Source organism: Ambystoma mexicanum, chromosome 4p (assembly GCF_040938575.1).
Source record: "Ambystoma mexicanum isolate Mex_15411 chromosome 4p, UKY_AmexF1_1, whole genome shotgun sequence".
NCBI lineage: Eukaryota > Metazoa > Chordata > Amphibia > Caudata > Ambystomatidae > Ambystoma > Ambystoma mexicanum.
This window is the reverse complement of record NC_090927.1, coordinates 17,545,011-17,561,540: the sequence shown is the minus strand read 5'-3', so window position 1 is coordinate 17,561,540 and position 16,530 is coordinate 17,545,011. Positions and strand designations below refer to the sequence as shown.

Below are 16,530 nucleotides of genomic sequence, written 5' to 3'. Positions count from 1 at the left end.
CCCTTTTGGGACCACAGCTTATTTCCTCGTCAGCCTCCCTGTTCGGCTTCAAACATCCATTTCCAACACAGTTAGTTTTCCGCTCCCTTTTCTGAGGGAGATTACAGTTCACAGAGACTTTGATAATGCGTCTTTTTTTCTTCACAGGACCACTCTGTTAATTTATATTTCCAAAAAAACAATCGTATTTTTCTCTTCTCGCGTCTGCCGTCAGACGCATTGGCTTACTCGCAACATTAACATTTGCGTCTTCACAAACTGGCCTGTCCCTTCATTCAAGAACTCACTGGCTGTGATAGACTGTAATATGCTCTTCTCTGCTATCATGTCGGAGGTCAGGGTCTCTCCCCTTTCCTTCCCAGACCTTCCTAGACACTTCTGTCGCTAACGAGCAACCTTCAGGCACATCAAAGAAAGGATTCCTCCAGCTTCTCTGCTTTCCTCTCGACACCTCTTTGGCTACCATGTCTCACATTCCGGTGTCTTTTCACCACTCCCCGAGAACCCCCTACTCAGGTGATCCTCCCTCGCTTGTCCACCCCCAGTGTCAGGATCCTATAGTGATGGCCCTTCCCTGGCTATCTGAATAAGGGATCCGCGGGGACTGAGCAGTAAAACACCCCGAGTTCCTTTTTTTATATAATGTTTTATTGGTTAAACAAACATTTCAACCTTTAACATACAAGAAAATGTGTTGGTCCACTCTCATTCTTAGGCATCACTGGGAGTCCTCCTCGTGGCACAGTTCACCGTGGCACAGTTCACCGTGACACAGTTCATCCCCCTCCACTAGCAATGTAAATATCAGCACCGCCAATTTGAGGGCGTCCAATGTCTGGCCAACTTTATCTACTGTCATAAATCTGTCCCACCACTCCTCCTCAGTGGTTATATCAAATTGAGCGGTAGTGCCCTCCAGATACTTGCTCCTTAATCGTATCAGTTTCGGACAAGAGAGTGTCAGATGCCTAGTTGTTTCTAAGATTTCAGGGTTTCTACAGAAGCGACAACTGGCGTCTTGCAGTGTGATCTGTTTTCTTAAAAACTGCACTTCCCTCGATGGCAGGAGGTTAAGCCTGCAGAGCATCAGTAGCTCCCTGTAACGAGATGAAGGAAATCTTGTCAGGTGCGGAGGGGGGATGATTCAATTTTTTCCTTTCCCAAATTATATTAGGACAGTATTTGTTTTGGGCCTTCAGAGAGTCTGTATCGACCCAATCTTGCTCCCTGAGGATTTTCTTAACCTTGTCCGGGTTGCATTTGAGCGTCTCGATTTGAATATTGTAGCGCAGTAATGTATCGCTGCATTTCTGTTTCCAGATCTGAAAGAATGTATCCCCCTTATTCACCCTTGGATTTGACAAGATTTCAAAAGGGATTGGCGGGTTGTCCATTAAACATTTGTGATAGAAGGAGATTGGGCCTCATTCCGATGTTTGCGCTAAGTATGGGTTTTTACCGGCATGGCGGAAAGACCGAGTCCGGTCTGGTACGACGCCGCAATTTACAGGCCATTCCGACTTCGCGGGCACAAGCTTTCCGCCATGCCGGTAAATCCCCTAGCGGCATACCGCTAAAGGTCCCATTAAACCCCTTAGCGGCATGAAGCGAGACGGTCATTACAACACCGCCACCGAAGCTCCGCTGTCCGTTATTAGCGGTGACTGTAATTTACGGTATCTGTAAATTACGGTCACCGCTAATTAACGGATACGGAAACTACGTCATTGCACAGGAACGGGAAGGAGCGCGGCGGCCATCTTTAAAAACACAATCCACTGCCATCCTCTTAATACAGTACCCGGAGGTATATTCTGACCAGTATCATGCCGAAAGCATTGAAGAAAGGTGCCGCCCGCATCAGGAAGGAGCGTTTCACGCAGGACGAGCTCCAGGTCCTGGTGGACACCCTGCACGCAAATGCTGAGACAGTATTCAGCAGTGACATGCGTAGGCCCACCATTGCCAGGAAGAAGGAGATCTGGGACTTGGTTGCACAGAGGGTGAGCGCCGTAGGGAACACCCCCGTACGACGAGGGACTGCAGGAAACGGTGGGATGACCTCCGTCTCAGGGTGCGGGCCATCCTATCGGCCAACCGAAAACAGGCCCTGGAGACAGGAGGAGGCCCAGCTTCTCCAAACAAGATGATGCCCTGGGAGCAAACGTGTGCGGACATGATGGGCACTGAAGCCATAGAGGGGGTCGGCGAGATGGAGTGCGGTGCCCCGTCATCCGCAGATGGAGGTGAGTGTCATGAGTGAAGATAGTAAATGCATTCCCAATGTAAGGCACCGCCAAGGGCTGGGCAAGCAGTCACATCACGTATGGGAACACCTCCCCCCCATCAAATCATGCCGTCACAAGTGAGACCCAGGCTGATGCCAGGTGCAAGGCTCCAACCCATATTGGCCAGAGCACACAAAGAGGCAGTCAATGTGAGTCAGCACAGTACTATACCAACATGAGTGACCCAGACACCTGCATGCATTTACCATCCAAGCCCAGATCACTGTCCCACTCCCAACCCAAATGTCAACAAAACGCTGCAACCCCATTGTTATACCATAGGCTTGAAGAAATGCTGACCCCCAAATCATAGCTCATGCCATCTCTCTCTTCCCCCCCACAGGCAGCGGCCATGAAAGTGAGGGCCAGGAAGCCACGCAGCCCTGTACCTCCAGGGGCACAGCCAGGGGACAGAGTAAACCTGCAGGAAGGAAGAAGGCACAGGCAACACCACCTGCGCCAGCAACCCCCATGGAGGCTGCACAACCCACACCCCTACCCATGCCTGCACTGCCGACGGAGACATGCCCCACGGTGCACTCAGAGGAGTCCAGTGTGGCAGGGGAGAATGCTGCCATGTGCCTCCCCGAGGAGCCAGATGGCCCGACATCAGTTCCCGTATCCGACGTGGAGGAGCCCCATGACATCGTGCACAGCCCAGACACCCCATCCTACAGTCAAGTTGCACACAGCGATTCCGGGGAGAGTGACACCCCAGGCCTCACAGGCCAAGGAGCACCACCTGCTAGTCCTGGATCCACCTCCACTGCAGAAAGCCCCGAAAAGGGCTGCAGGCTCAACACCACGGCTGCCTAGCACATCTGCCACACCGGCCATGGATGGATTGCACTCCCAGCGCCTCACGGGCCTGATTGAGGACTTCATCCGTGACAACCGTGAATCCAGGTCGGAGTGGCACTGGGCGAAGTCATCACTGCCAACACAAACCGGCTCTGTGAGGTGCTGGGCCGGATCGCTGATGCCCTGGAGGCAGCACCCCCCAGACCACAGCCCCAGTGGGAGTGCCCACCCTCACAGTGCTCCTCCACGCAGACCAGCCCTGTCCGTCGGACAATGCGCACACTCCGCCGGCAGAACATAGATACCCCTGGCTCTGGAAGCACACAATGACCATACTGCCACACACAAGTGGCCTATGTTGCACTGATGGGACTATTGTGGGGTTGTTGTGGGAGGAGGGGGAGAGGGGGAGGGGGGTGAGGGGGGTGAGGGTGTGTTGGGAGTTGGGGGGAGGGGGGTGAGGGTGTGTGTGGGAGTTGGGGGGGAGGGGGAGGGGGGTGAGGGTGTGTGTGGGAGTTGGGGGAGGGGGGGTGAGGGTGGTGGTTTTGTTGTACACGTGCCTACATAAATGTTGAATACACTGGTTGTTCATTCCCAAAAAACAGAGTGGACATTGCTCATTTTGCTTGTGTCTTTTGATGTCGCACATTGCATGGTGTACATGTATCCCCACACCCAGTGCCCAATGTCCTCTCACCCTCACACCCTCAGCTGACTTGTGAGTCAGAAATATTGTCCAATCAATGATTGACGCACTGAACGTCCCTCCTGTGCATCGGCACCGTGCTGCTGTCCTGCCATTCCTTCTTCATCCCCCTCATCATCATCTGGTGGTAGCAGTTCCACGTCAGGGGGCAGTGGCACGTTCCGACGGATGCACATGTTGTGTAGCATTACACATGCCATGGTGATCTTGGACACCTTCTCGTGGCTGTAGATGAGTGCCCCACCAGACCGGCTGAGGCAACGAAATCGTGCCTTCAACAGGCCGAAGGTCTGCCCTATCACCACCCGTGTACGGGTATGGGATCTACTGTAGTCCTCCTCGTGCCTGTTCTGTGGGTTGCGGACCGGGGTCATGAGCCACGGCTTTAGAGGGTAGCCAGCATCACCTGCATGGAAGTGGAAAGGAGGTAATTGTGTGTGCATTCATGGTGGAGAATTGTACTAGTCTTACATGGCCGCAGATGATTACTGGGATGAGTGTGCATCCCCCCCCCCTTTCCCACCCAGGTGGGGTATGCATCCCCCCCCTTTCCCACCCAGGTGGAGTATGCAGGCGACCTACTCACAGCCCCAATGCACTGCCATGGCCCATTCAGGTTACTCACCCAGCAGCCAGGCACGTCGTCCGGCATGTCGCTCCATGTAGCGTGGTAGTGTGGAGTTCCGCAGGACCAAGGATTCATGAGTTGATCCGGGGTATCGGGCATTGCAATGTGTGATGGCTTTACTGGCATTACACACCATCTGGACATTGATGGAGTGGTATTGCTTGCAGTTGCGATACGGCACCTCCATGGCATGCGGGACCACTAATTCCACGTGGGTGCTGTCGCTGGCACCTATGCAATTTGGCATGCCTGCCAGTGCATGGAAGGCAGCTTTGGTGTCATATATCGGGGTAGGGATATGTATTCCCTTGTGTGGGTGAGGAGGGCATCCAGCACTTGTTTGAGTATCCGTGAAAATATGGGCTGTGAAATGCCATGCATGTGCCCCACTGTATGCTGGTAGCTGCCTATGGCAAGGAAGTGGAGCACAGACACTACCTTCAGTAGAGGGGGGATGGCAGTTTGGATTTCTATGCGGCTCACTATATCATCATGTATCATGTCCACTATGCTGGTAATGGTGTCCCAGTCAAGCAGGTACAGGGTGTGGATCTGCTCTGGTGTGAGGTTGAAGGGGGTGGCTCTGATGCAGGGGATTGGGGGCTGCCGGCGTGGTAATGGTGGCTGCACCGGTAGGGCATGCTGGGCCTGTCTCACCCTCCTTCTCCTCCTGTGTATCCTCTGTGGTGGGGGTTGTGGTTGTTGTAGTTGCTGTTGTTGTAGTTGCTGCCTTGCAAGCAGGGCCTCCAGCTCCAGGAATGCTGCTACAATTGGTATCATCTTGGTGTGGGAGGGGGTGTGGTGTGTTGGTGTGCTCCTTTTGTGCATGCCAGACTCCATTGCCTCCACCTGTGCTGATTGAGTGCACCTGTTCCTCTTGGAAACACTGCTCAGGGTCCATAACACCTTCTCAGCGATGCCGGTATTTACTCCATGGCGGTAAGGTACTTTGCGGTCTTGTGGAGGCCGTTTTTTCCATGTCCGCTTTACTTGGGATCAGCTCCGGTTTACGCCATGCCGCTAATTACGGCATGGCGTGTCGGGCACGCGCCAATAAACCGCTATTTACGGCATCGTACTTTACGACGCCGTAAATAACGGTCTGGTGGGTCAGAATGGGCCATAACGGGAAACGATGCCGGTATTCCTTTACCGTCATCATTTTTCCCTTACCACCCAACTCCGAATGAGGCCCATTGTCTTCCAAAGCACTATCGAGGTCATGGATTGAAGTCTTAGTTCATGTCTAATTGTTGCAACTGGCAAACAATTTGGAAGTCTGAGGATTTTTCACCAGAAATAAGCCTCACATTTCCCCCATGATTGCCAGGGCACATTTAAGAGTGGCTCCGCTCCGTGGGACAGGACAGGCACAACCTTTGTTTGTAAAAGGAGATAATAGGGCTCATGGAGTAGGTTCCATATCTCCAGTGCAGGGCTCTCCCCTGATTAGTAAGTTTGGTTAGTCTTTCCCTGATAAAATTATATTGCGCCTGTTCATTGATAATTTTATTGATTCTGACCGCGAGGTAAGTTGTTGTGTCAACTATTTCCAAGGCCTGAATTTCAATTCTCCAAGTGAAAGGGGTCTTTTTTGTCCTGGCACCTCGAGCAGATTGCATTATCAGGATCATGGATTTGTCTATGTTGATTTTCATTCTATTTCCATCCAAATAGTTCTTAAATTCAGCAATTCCTCTCTGGAGCCCTATAGCAGTTTGATCAATGAAGAAAACATGGTCTGTATATAGGACCCAGGATAGTTCGATGTTCTAACTTCGGAGGAAATGTTTGGATTTCTTCCTGGGAATCTTTTATGTCTGCCAGATATAGGGCAAATAGAAAGGGGGCAAAGGCGCAGCCTTGTTTGATGTCCTTGAAAGTCAGGATCTTCTCGGTCGTGTCGCCTCCCTATGGACAATTATTTGGTCTGTTGTATTAGTATAAAGCGCTTGTATAGCTTCCAGGAGGTCTTCTGGGAAGTTCCATATTTTTAATTTTGCCCACAATAGGTCTCTACTGACTTCATCAAAGGCCTTTTCGAGGTCGATAAACCCTAGATAAATGTTCCCTTTTGTTTCCAGTGCACGTAACTTTAACAAGTTTAAGAGAAAAAAGCTCAAAGGGGTGCCAACCCCAGTCATGAAAGCGGTCTGGCATTTATCCAAGACACCTGCCTTGATGGCCCAGCTTTTCAGGTCTCTTAGACTCCATTGGGACGCTATTTTCTTCTATTCTACTAAGAGGGCAATTGGCCTATAGTTCCTGGGGTTTGTATGATCCTTTCTTGAAGATGGGAACGATCAGGGCTTCTTTCCAGGTTTGCGGTATAGTTCTGGTTCTGACAGTCTGTTGGAAACGTATCAAGGTGAAGTCTGTCCAGGCTTCCCCATTTTCTTTAAGCATATGGTTAGTGATGCCATCAGGGCCAGCCGCTCTAGAGGAACTCATGGTTTGATCCTTGATGATATGTCCTCCCGATCGATTTCAATAAGCCCGGGGGGTAAGTTACACTTCTTTTGGGTGTACTTAGTGGCATCATTTGCTTTAAACAGGGCCTTGTAGTGTTTCACCCAATCTTTCTTTGAGACTTGATTAGTGATTAAGGCAGACTGGAAATATTCCCCTTTGTTTATAATTTCCCAAAGGGATCGTGCATTAGGGGCGCTGATCGTGGCTAACATTTGTTCAGCATCTTCCCGTGCTTTCCAGATCTTTGAGGATTTCAACCAGTTTTTATACAATTGTTTACTTTGCCTCAATCGTTCCTCTTTATCAGGCAAATTGCTTCGTCACAGTCTTCGAAGGTCAGCACAATGTTTCCTCCTCACCATCACCAGGTCTATGTTATATGCGTGTTTCCTTGAAATTGTCGTAATTTTGTTTGTGTTCCTCTTCTCTTCGAACTCCTTCAGCAGCCATCTGTATTCCACCACTTTTGTATTACTTTTGATGTTATTGGCCAGATGAGCGGAATGGCGGGTGCTTTAATTTGTAGCCTATTCCTGCCCCATGATAGTTCTATTGGGCGTATGTTATGTTGATTCACCTCAATGGTCTTCCACAGTAGTTCCACTTCCAATAGCGCATGGTCGCTGGTTTTCTATTTCTTTACGGTGAATGATTTTATCCACTTTAAGGTGTTTCCTGCCACAAAACAATAATCAAGGCAGGCATTATTTGAGTTACAGAACCAAGTGTCCACTCATGGCTGGTCGCCCTGTGTCTGACCATTTAACATTGTAATTTCTCGAGTGCTCATTTCAGCGATCCATCTTTTTTCATTGGTTTCCATTTGTGATCTTCGTTTCAACAGGCCCTTTTTATCCAGGAGTTTTAAATTCAGATTACCGCAGATTAGGATCAATTGGTTTTTATTTTCAAGCTTGGATTTATCAATAGGTTCCATAATGTCTGTCAGATAATTATCCATTTTGCAGTCATGACTGCTCCAGTATGTATTGATTAAGAGGAATCTGATCTCATGGCTCCCTCTATTTTTGACCAACTTCAGCACCTGGACATATGGGTTTGGTGTTTGGTGATCCAATACCTGGAGATCACTATCCTCTTTAATAGCGGGTTGATAAAGACTTGATATCCCTAGCAGAGCGGACTTGATCTTAACCAGGACGCCTGTAAACATGTTATTTCAAACTCTCCTACTAGGAAGTTGCTTTCTCCGGAGTACAAGTGGCCGAAACCCCTGGTATTCCATGAGACCAGGAGAGATCTTCGCTCGGCTCCATTCTGTGGGCTCTATTGCTTCTTTTTTTCCAAATGAATACTTGGCCTTCCTGATTTCTTTTCACATTGTACCCGTTTAGTATCTCCTGGTCCTGGTTGTTTAGCTTTTGGTCTAAAGTTACCCACTCTATACCTTAGCTTTGTCAATATACTGTCAAGGGGTTTCTGATGGACGACCCTCTGGTACAGTTCATTGAATCTATTGCTTGAGGCTTCTTTTGTTCAACGGTTTTTACTGGGTTGTAAATTTGATGCTTCCCTTTGCAGAAACTTAGGTGACTTAGACTCGCCTATTTTCTCTTTGCGGACCGTTCTATCTTGAGAAATCCTTAGCTTGGTGCCTTCCATCTGGGACCTCCAAATCACTGAGCCTGAATCCCAAGTCCAGTAGCTTGTCCCTTGTTTTCATCACCATGTCCTTCACTCTCTGCGATCTTAGGTGTATGGTGATCACATCCATCCTTCGTTCATCCGTGAATTCAATAATTACTATGTTGTCAGGTAAGAAGTTCCCTGACGATAAAAGCTGGTTTAGCAGAGTCAGTGTGTTTTTCTTGTTATCTATTGCCATCCTTTCTAATTTTAGTTTGAAGGCTTTTAAGTTCTTTCCTCTGGTGGAAACTGGTTGAGTGTGCTGGACTGCAGGCCTTTTGTTGACCTGTGTTGCTCCTTGTCAGTCTTACTGGTTGGTCTTGAGCTTCTTTTAGATTCTGTCGCCTTTGTTGTCTTCGATCTTCCAAGCATCTTAGGAGATCCTGGGTTTTTGTGTGCACTTGATGCTCTTTATCGTTCCGATTGGACGACCTTGAGAGATCACCAGGGGCCTTCGGTCGTGGTCTTCTTTTATCCTCCATTTGCCGTCGGACAGCTTTCCGTCGTTCCTCAGTTGTCTTTAGCCCTGGATGTGCTTCTTAGGATCTTTAATCCTTTTCTCGTTCTTATACGGTGTGTTTCTGTGTGTTGGTATTCGGTCCTTTCTGTCCACTGGGTTTGAGTATTTATCTATGACTTGCCAGTCAGTCATACTGATGTTTTCCCCACAATCCCTCCTCTTGATTGTTGTTAATCATTTCAATGAGGTCACTCAAGCAATCAGAAGAATCCAGATCCACTACTGATGCCGAGTCAGGATCCATCTCTCTCAGTAGAGTTAGGTCCGGTGAGGGCTGCTCGCAACGCATTTGACTTAATTTAATTTCTCTCCTCAACTTCTTTGCTGGTGGAATCAGGTCTTCCCGAGGAGGAGTTTGTATGTTCCTTAGAAAAGCTCTAGAGCCATTAGCTTTTTGTTTGGTTGCTTATTTATTTATTTTTTTTGTCGTTTCCCTTGGGGGGCTTGTGGAAGTATGGGTTCCACGTTCGTTGTCACAGACGGGGTCGGGTGGTTTGGCTCTAGAAACATTGCATAGCTGAGTTTTAACTCGTTTTCTCCCAGTTTTGTATTACAGGCAGCTTTTGCCTGCCTGGGGCCTGCGTGTCCCTGTCCCAAAACCAGGGGTCTCCCAGCTTGTTTCGGAGCATTCTTAGTTGCGGGCCCAGGATCCAGCATATCCCCAGGCTGTTTGAGTAAGGGATTGCTATGCTGATTGTCATATGGCATTGCACAAGAGGAAGCTTTTTGCTGGTTGGAATTCCTGATCCACTTGTGATCTTCCAAGATTGCCTCCATAAGTAGCTATTTATCATTTAAGTCTTGACGTGCCAGGTCACATAGGCGGTTTTGCCATTGGCAAGATATGTCCGATTCCTTCTCCAGCCTTGCATCCACTCTTTTCACGAAACCTATCAGTTCATTTAACTGCTCCTTCGTGTTCAGATTCAGTGCATAGGCTGAGTTCAGAGTCATTTGTGGTCTCATATAACTTGAGGAAAGGGGCAATAGCGATGTTTAATGCTGCCACGACAACGTTCTGGTATGAATGAAGTCATCCATTCTTCCTTTGCTGCATAGCTCGCTTATTTTCCTTAAAGAGGACTCATCAGTCATCATCTGATGTAGTTCTGTTTCCCCTCTGGGAACAGTCCCACTAAGTGAGTCCCCCTGCTTTTTCCCTTCAGAGTACGAGCCTCTGTCACCTAGTCTCTTTAGATTTGGAGAAGGGGGATTCGTAGTAACTTCTCAGTCTAGTGCTGCAATTTTCTCCATAATAAAGGATAGGCTTCTCTTTTTTCCACTCACGATTTTACCTGTGAGATTCAAAATGTGTTGAATTAACTTGTTAGCGAGGCTTGAGTTACTCTGTTAAGGCGACCCTAAAGCCGGTGGCCCAATAAGGGGAGCGGGGGATAAGAGGTCAGCCATGATCGGAGCCCCCTTATCAGTATTGGGTATCTGAGGATGCCCTTTCACACTATCATGCTCTGGGGAGGGAGTTTTGGATGAGTCAATCGAATCTTCCCAAACATCATCCTCTTGCCAATCCAGGATCTTAATGTTGCTTAAGTCATCAGCATTGCATGTATCAGTAAGACTTTCTGCAGGAGAGCCCCCGCTGGCTGGGGGAATGTTTAAGTTCCCCTGACTCCCGGTTGGCTGGCCGAACTCAGAGACTTTAACTTCGACTCAAATGTGCAGGGACAGACAGAGTAATGCAGCTGCCTTGGGCCGACTTTCGCCTGTCTCTTCGAACTTTGCGCCCTGAGTTGCATCAAAGGGCATTATAGCTAGTAGTAGTGGAAGGGGGAGGGATTTGATGGGTTGGGACAGGTCTGGAGTAACAATTAGGGTTTCCTGTAATGCCACTGTATCCCTCACATCAGTGGAATCTGTATGCAGATTTGTCTGCTCTGGGGATCTTGGAATTGAGCTAAACTCCTCTCTGGTCCGTCTATCTGCTCCATCTGTCTTGTAGTCAGAAGGTAACAGCGGGCCTTCCTTGCCCAAGCCCATTATGCCAGGTTGAGCCATTTCACCTGGCTCTTGTGGGGCGGAGTGTCTACAATTGACATCAACACTCTCCCTCTCCAAGTCACTTGATGTTGATTGAGAGTGAATGTCCAGTTTCTGCCTCCCTCCTTCGATGTGGCCCTTCATTCCTGGCATTAGAGGTGGATATGGATGTGGTAAGACTTCCTCCCTGAATTCCGGGGTGCCAATGGGTGGAATGATGACAGGTTCCTACGGGGCAGTCGAGATCCGGCCCTTCTCGCCTTTATCCTGAGTTTTATTAGAGAAGGGGAGGCGGGATTGTTTTAAGGGCAGTGAGGCTTTATTTATTTGCCGTGTTGAGGGTGATAATGAGAGCTGGGGGGCTGGACAGGAAGCAAGGCGCTGCCTTACCTGTTGTCTGGTTTTTATTCTTGCTTCAGCGTCCTGGTCTGTCAAGTCGCTCATTGCGCATCTTTTTGCTCCCGAAGTGAATCTCCTCTGTCCAAAAGGTTTGTTGCTGGAAGAGAGTTTTTCCCGACTTGCTTCCGCCGGCATCGCCGGCATCGCCTGCAGCACCACTTGTGCACCACTTCCGCTCCGCTGACGCGGAAGTGGTTGCTTTTGAATGGTGTGTTGGGTTGTCACGGGCTCCTCCTTCAGAGCCTTAAAGGGGGCACTTCACAGTATTACCACGACCAGGTACAGTGTCCAAAAAGTCAAAAGCAGCACATTTCCAATTGCTGCAAGCAAATTCAGTGTCAGCAAGCGTCTTCCACCGACAACACCACTTGTGCACCACTGAGCTTTAATGTAGTTGTAGACCCTCCTGTGTGAAAGAAATTCTGTAGAACAGTTTATTTGAACCCTGGTCGTTCTCAGTAGAGGGTGGCTCACACTTGTTAAATTAGCTTTTTCGCAGGTCACCTAAAGTAATGTTGAAAGATAAAACTGTCCTCTGTTGCCCTCACACTTATTTCCATCCCGCTCAGTCCAAGACTGCAACAGGGGCTCCTTCCAGAGTTTATCATTCGGAAAGGAGTCCTCAGCATTTCACCTGGACATTCTTAATCATGCACCACAAGGGAAAGCACAGAAAGAAACTCTTGCTACTCATGAACCCTTAAAATTCAGTAAAGCACCAAGCCAAAGTCTTGACCGTGATGGCGTGACAGCGGTTCCATCAAGTTGATGCTGGACCAAGGGGGGTCCAAATCAGGAGCAATTTCAAACTTGAGCAATGCCAGAGGTTATGAGTAATTCTAGTCATCAGTTTCTTCCGGCATCAATGTTTGGTTTTGGCCAAGTGGGACGCATATGCTCGGATGTAGGTCCAGACCTTTTCATGCTTGGAGACCCAGGCTACACCTCACCGACGATGTCCAATGAGGCTAAAACATGGCCACAGTTGCTTGTGCTGTGTCGCGCCTTGAAACACTTGTGTATAGGCGCGTTACAAATACCATATCATATCATATCAATATGGCATACCAGTTTGTACCAGATTGCCTTTTTTTGGGGTGGAACCAAGCCTCATTTCCATACATTCTTTCCCATTCTTTAATGCCATAGGGTTGACATCAGAAAAAAAAAAGGATTCTGGTGGGTTTTCCAGAGTAATGTCAGCATTTATGATTAATACTAAACCTTCCAGCCAACAATCTTATTTTCTGCCCAAAGCAGAGGCAGGAGAGTGTAGCAGGTGTTGTGTGAGACAGAGAATGGCAAGGAAGATTTGTGCCCTTAGGATTGTGGGATTACGCTGAATGTGAGAAGGACTTGCGGAAGGGAGACATTTCCCCTGAAATAAGTTGCAACATCAAGAGGAGGGGAGTTATCCTCCTGAGATACAAAGAACCTGCTTATTCTTTTGATTTTCTTTATTTGGGTGATTCTCTGGAACTGTAAACTGTTGTATATAGGTTCTGCATGTGAACGTTTACTGTGTTGCTGTGGAAACATATGCAGCTTATGGTGCCTGCTATGACAATTGCTGTGGTTCCGCAATGGATCTCTTATATGTCATAGTATTTAGAATGTTACTACATCACACTGTTATTTCTTGACTTGCGTCAGTTTAACCCTGGATGCTGCCTGGGTTGGGGCTCTCATTGTATGCTTCTTGAAACTACATGAAATTGGACAATAAAGCTGTCTGACACTTACTTGGTTGCATCCTCATGTCACATAAACATCATTCATTTGGAACCTTTGTTGGATTTACGCCTTTTTGTTGAACTTTTGTCACTTTGCAAGTCACATGCATTTCCTTTAGCACAATTCACGGCACTTCTTTCAGAGTGTGGGGGCTAGGATAGGATTTCAGACACAGGATATTTTGGATTTGGACTTCTTGATGCAGGACAGGCTATTTGTTTTTGGTTGAGGTAGGGAAACACTTCCTATGTTAGGGACAGGGAGGCATTTTCAAACCCCGTTTTCATGTAATAAACGTTTATGGCAAACACAGCGAGGCCTCGGTGTCCATGTCCCATTCCTGGTTCATTACATACGGTAACTAGAAAGTTATAGGATAAGTGGAAAAAGGGATGCCTTACGTCCCCTCACCACTCCACATAAGGGGGGCTGGGCTGATTGCATAAATTAGAGGTCAAGTAGGATGAAAAGTATGCCCCTGCCATGACAAGATGTTACCACAGAAAAGCAAAAAGCAAAGCTCAAGGAGCTTCTCAGCAACACTGAACAGAAAAGTCCTGTGTGCTGCAATAATACATTCCAAATACATTTAAAGATGAAGGAAAGCATAACTCCAAGAGTATCAAAAAGAGGTACAAAGGTTCCCAAAGGTAGAGTAAAAGATTGAGTGAGTGTGAAAATAGGGCCCCACTCACTCAGCAGAGTCTGATTTAAAAAATCAAGCAAAAAGTCCTGTGGGCCTCACAGCTGGAGAGAAGTCCACACAAAGAGGAAATCTACTCTAACAAAAAGGTAGTGTGGTTACTCACGTGTTGTACTGGCGATTCCTTCACGTTGTGGAGGGCCGGGAAGGTCTGTTGAATGTGACTCTGCCTCCCTTTTACCATCAAATGGAACAATTGCAGCAACATCTATAGTCGTTACAGAAATGTAAAACACATTGCTCACTTTGGTTGAAAACATCATATTTGTACTTTTCTATAAGTAAATATATCCTAAAAATGTCAAAATGATCTCAGTTGAATAACACATAGTGAAGGAAACTCCACGATAGAAACAGAAAGTAAGCGCTGTGTTAATCTTTCAGGAAATAGATTATTTTCTATTATTTATCACAGGCATTCCTATGAAGATGATCAGCTTGGGCAGAAACGTACTAATCGGTCTCCAATGTCAATGAACGCTGGAAAAAGTAATATTACTGAATACCAAGCAGGGCCCTGTAGAACGTCCCAAGGGCCTACGGTGATGGTCACTGTAAGGAGCGCCAGCATATGGTCTTATGATCCATCAGCTGCCTCTCCAAGGAGTCACACACACAATATTCTGATAGCGCCCCTGCAGAAACCGCTCCACCTGTGTAGTGGCACGAACCAATGTTCTCTGCAAGAGTGGAGCCTCACTAGCCCAATGTTATAACTAACTTCTCTAACCCAACCGTATAACCAATAGTGACCTTCACTACTGGTCCAATGTTGTAACCAATGGTGAACTTAACTAACCAATATTTCTATTCAAAAGAAAACCTTCCCTAACACAACCATCTATGCTCTAGTGCCACCTTCACTAACCAAACCTTCTATGCGATAGTGAACCTTCACTAAAGCAAAGTGCTATGCAGCTGTGAAACTTTACTAAAACACTTTCCGAGCAGAAGTGAGCTTTCAGTAAACTCCATTCCATGCCATGGGTCTGCAAAATTTGTTTCTACACATGGTTTGGATTACATCTCCCATAATCTTTCCGGACCTTCCTTCTGTCCACCACCTGCCCCCCCTTTCTCTTCTACCCCTGAGTACTTCTGCCCTATTGAATTAACACCTATCCTTCACAGTGCCACCCCATCTTGCGCTCATATAGACCCTTTGCTCCCCAAATGGTCAAAGACTTTGTCTCATCTGCTCTTGCCTGGATCACCTCCTACCTGGACGGTCGATCATTTAAAATCTCTTGGAACCCACAAACATATGACCCCCCCGACCCCTCTCCCTGTCTGTGTCGCCCCAAGATCCTTGGATCTTTGCTTTCTCCCTCTGTACCACTGCCCTACAAAGACTTTGCTCCAGCTTTGGCTTTCACAATCACCTTTTTTTACGATAACACTCAAATATTTCTCATTTTTCTCCTTGCCCTCCTTGACCCCAGCCATCTGAAACAGGTTACAAACTGTCTCACTGCAATGTGTCACTTGCTAGATGGCTCTGCGCTGCCTCATGCTGAACCTTTTGCCAAGCTTCCAAAGCCATCCCTACCATCCACTCTCCTATCTCCTTCCCACCTGACCTTCCTGCTCCCTCACCCAAGGCTCACATTCTTCAGGTCCTCTTTGATAGTGACCTACAACTGCAAAAATTCATCACGACCACTGTCTCGGCTGCTCCTATTAACCCCCTCAACATTAGGAAAGTGTGTTCTTTTCTTACTAACCATTTTACAAAAACTCTAATTTCCACTCTTGTGCTCAGCAAACTGGACTACTGCTCAAGCTAACAAAGTGGCCTTCCTTTGCACTTATTCCTTCCTCTAGACTGTTAGGCAAAGCTTGTATGCAGTACCCTCTGGGAACACTACAAACAACCATGACTACAGGTATTGGCAACCCAACCTTTGGTATAAGCTTGTAGTACACAGTTTTGGTAGCGTGTTGAGCAGCCAGGCTCATCTCAAGAGGGGAAATGTGAGCTCTAGTGGAGTTACACGAAAATTCACAGTTACAGGTATTCAAATAAACTCTTACACTCAAGGGTTCTTGCATAAACAATTATTCATTTATGTATCAGTCATTTATAAAAGCTTTCTTTAGAAGGGAGCAATATGATAGTAACACACAAATACACTTCAATATTATATACTCTGAGTTTCTGAATCAGAAAAGACCCTTTTGGGATGGCCCACAGACACAACCTACACCCACAGGTGACTTCAATAACTAGAGTGCTGGGGACATTAATATCTTACTATTGGCATTCAGAATACTCTTAAAAGTTGGTAAAGGCAAAGGCTATTAGAACACAAGAGATCACAAATTTCTTAAGCAGGGCAAAACACGTTTAGATCCTTTTAGAAGAATCCTACAATTCAATAGGCTAGGCCAAAGTCAATGGGCCAAAGTCTTGGATAGGATGAAGCACTTCTGTTAAGTAAATGGAAAAGTCTTTGCACAAGTTCTTAGGAGTCTTTGATGAAAAGAAGAATCAAATGTAGGGCCAGAAGCTGATTAGACTTGTGAGTTGCAGAAGTTACAAGCACTTCCACAGTAAGAGGTAAGTTCTCTTAGACTTGTTTTACAGTACCTTAAAAATGAAGAAAATATGCAGCAGAGGACTCTGTTCCTGTG

At 47.2% G+C, this 16,530-nt stretch overlaps 1 protein-coding gene across 1 annotated transcript in view; it reads right to left on the bottom strand.

Moving 5' to 3' along the window:
- The window catches only part of LOC138452923 (zinc finger protein 684-like), a 225,034-nt gene that overhangs the window by 95,108 nt on the left and 113,396 nt on the right, over window positions 1-16,530 (bottom strand). Inside the window, exon 5 of the mRNA XM_069605275.1 lies at window positions 14,003-14,104. Within this exon, the coding sequence (XP_069461376.1) occupies window positions 14,003-14,104 (102 nt within the window). The remainder of the gene's footprint in view (window positions 1-14,002; window positions 14,105-16,530) is intronic.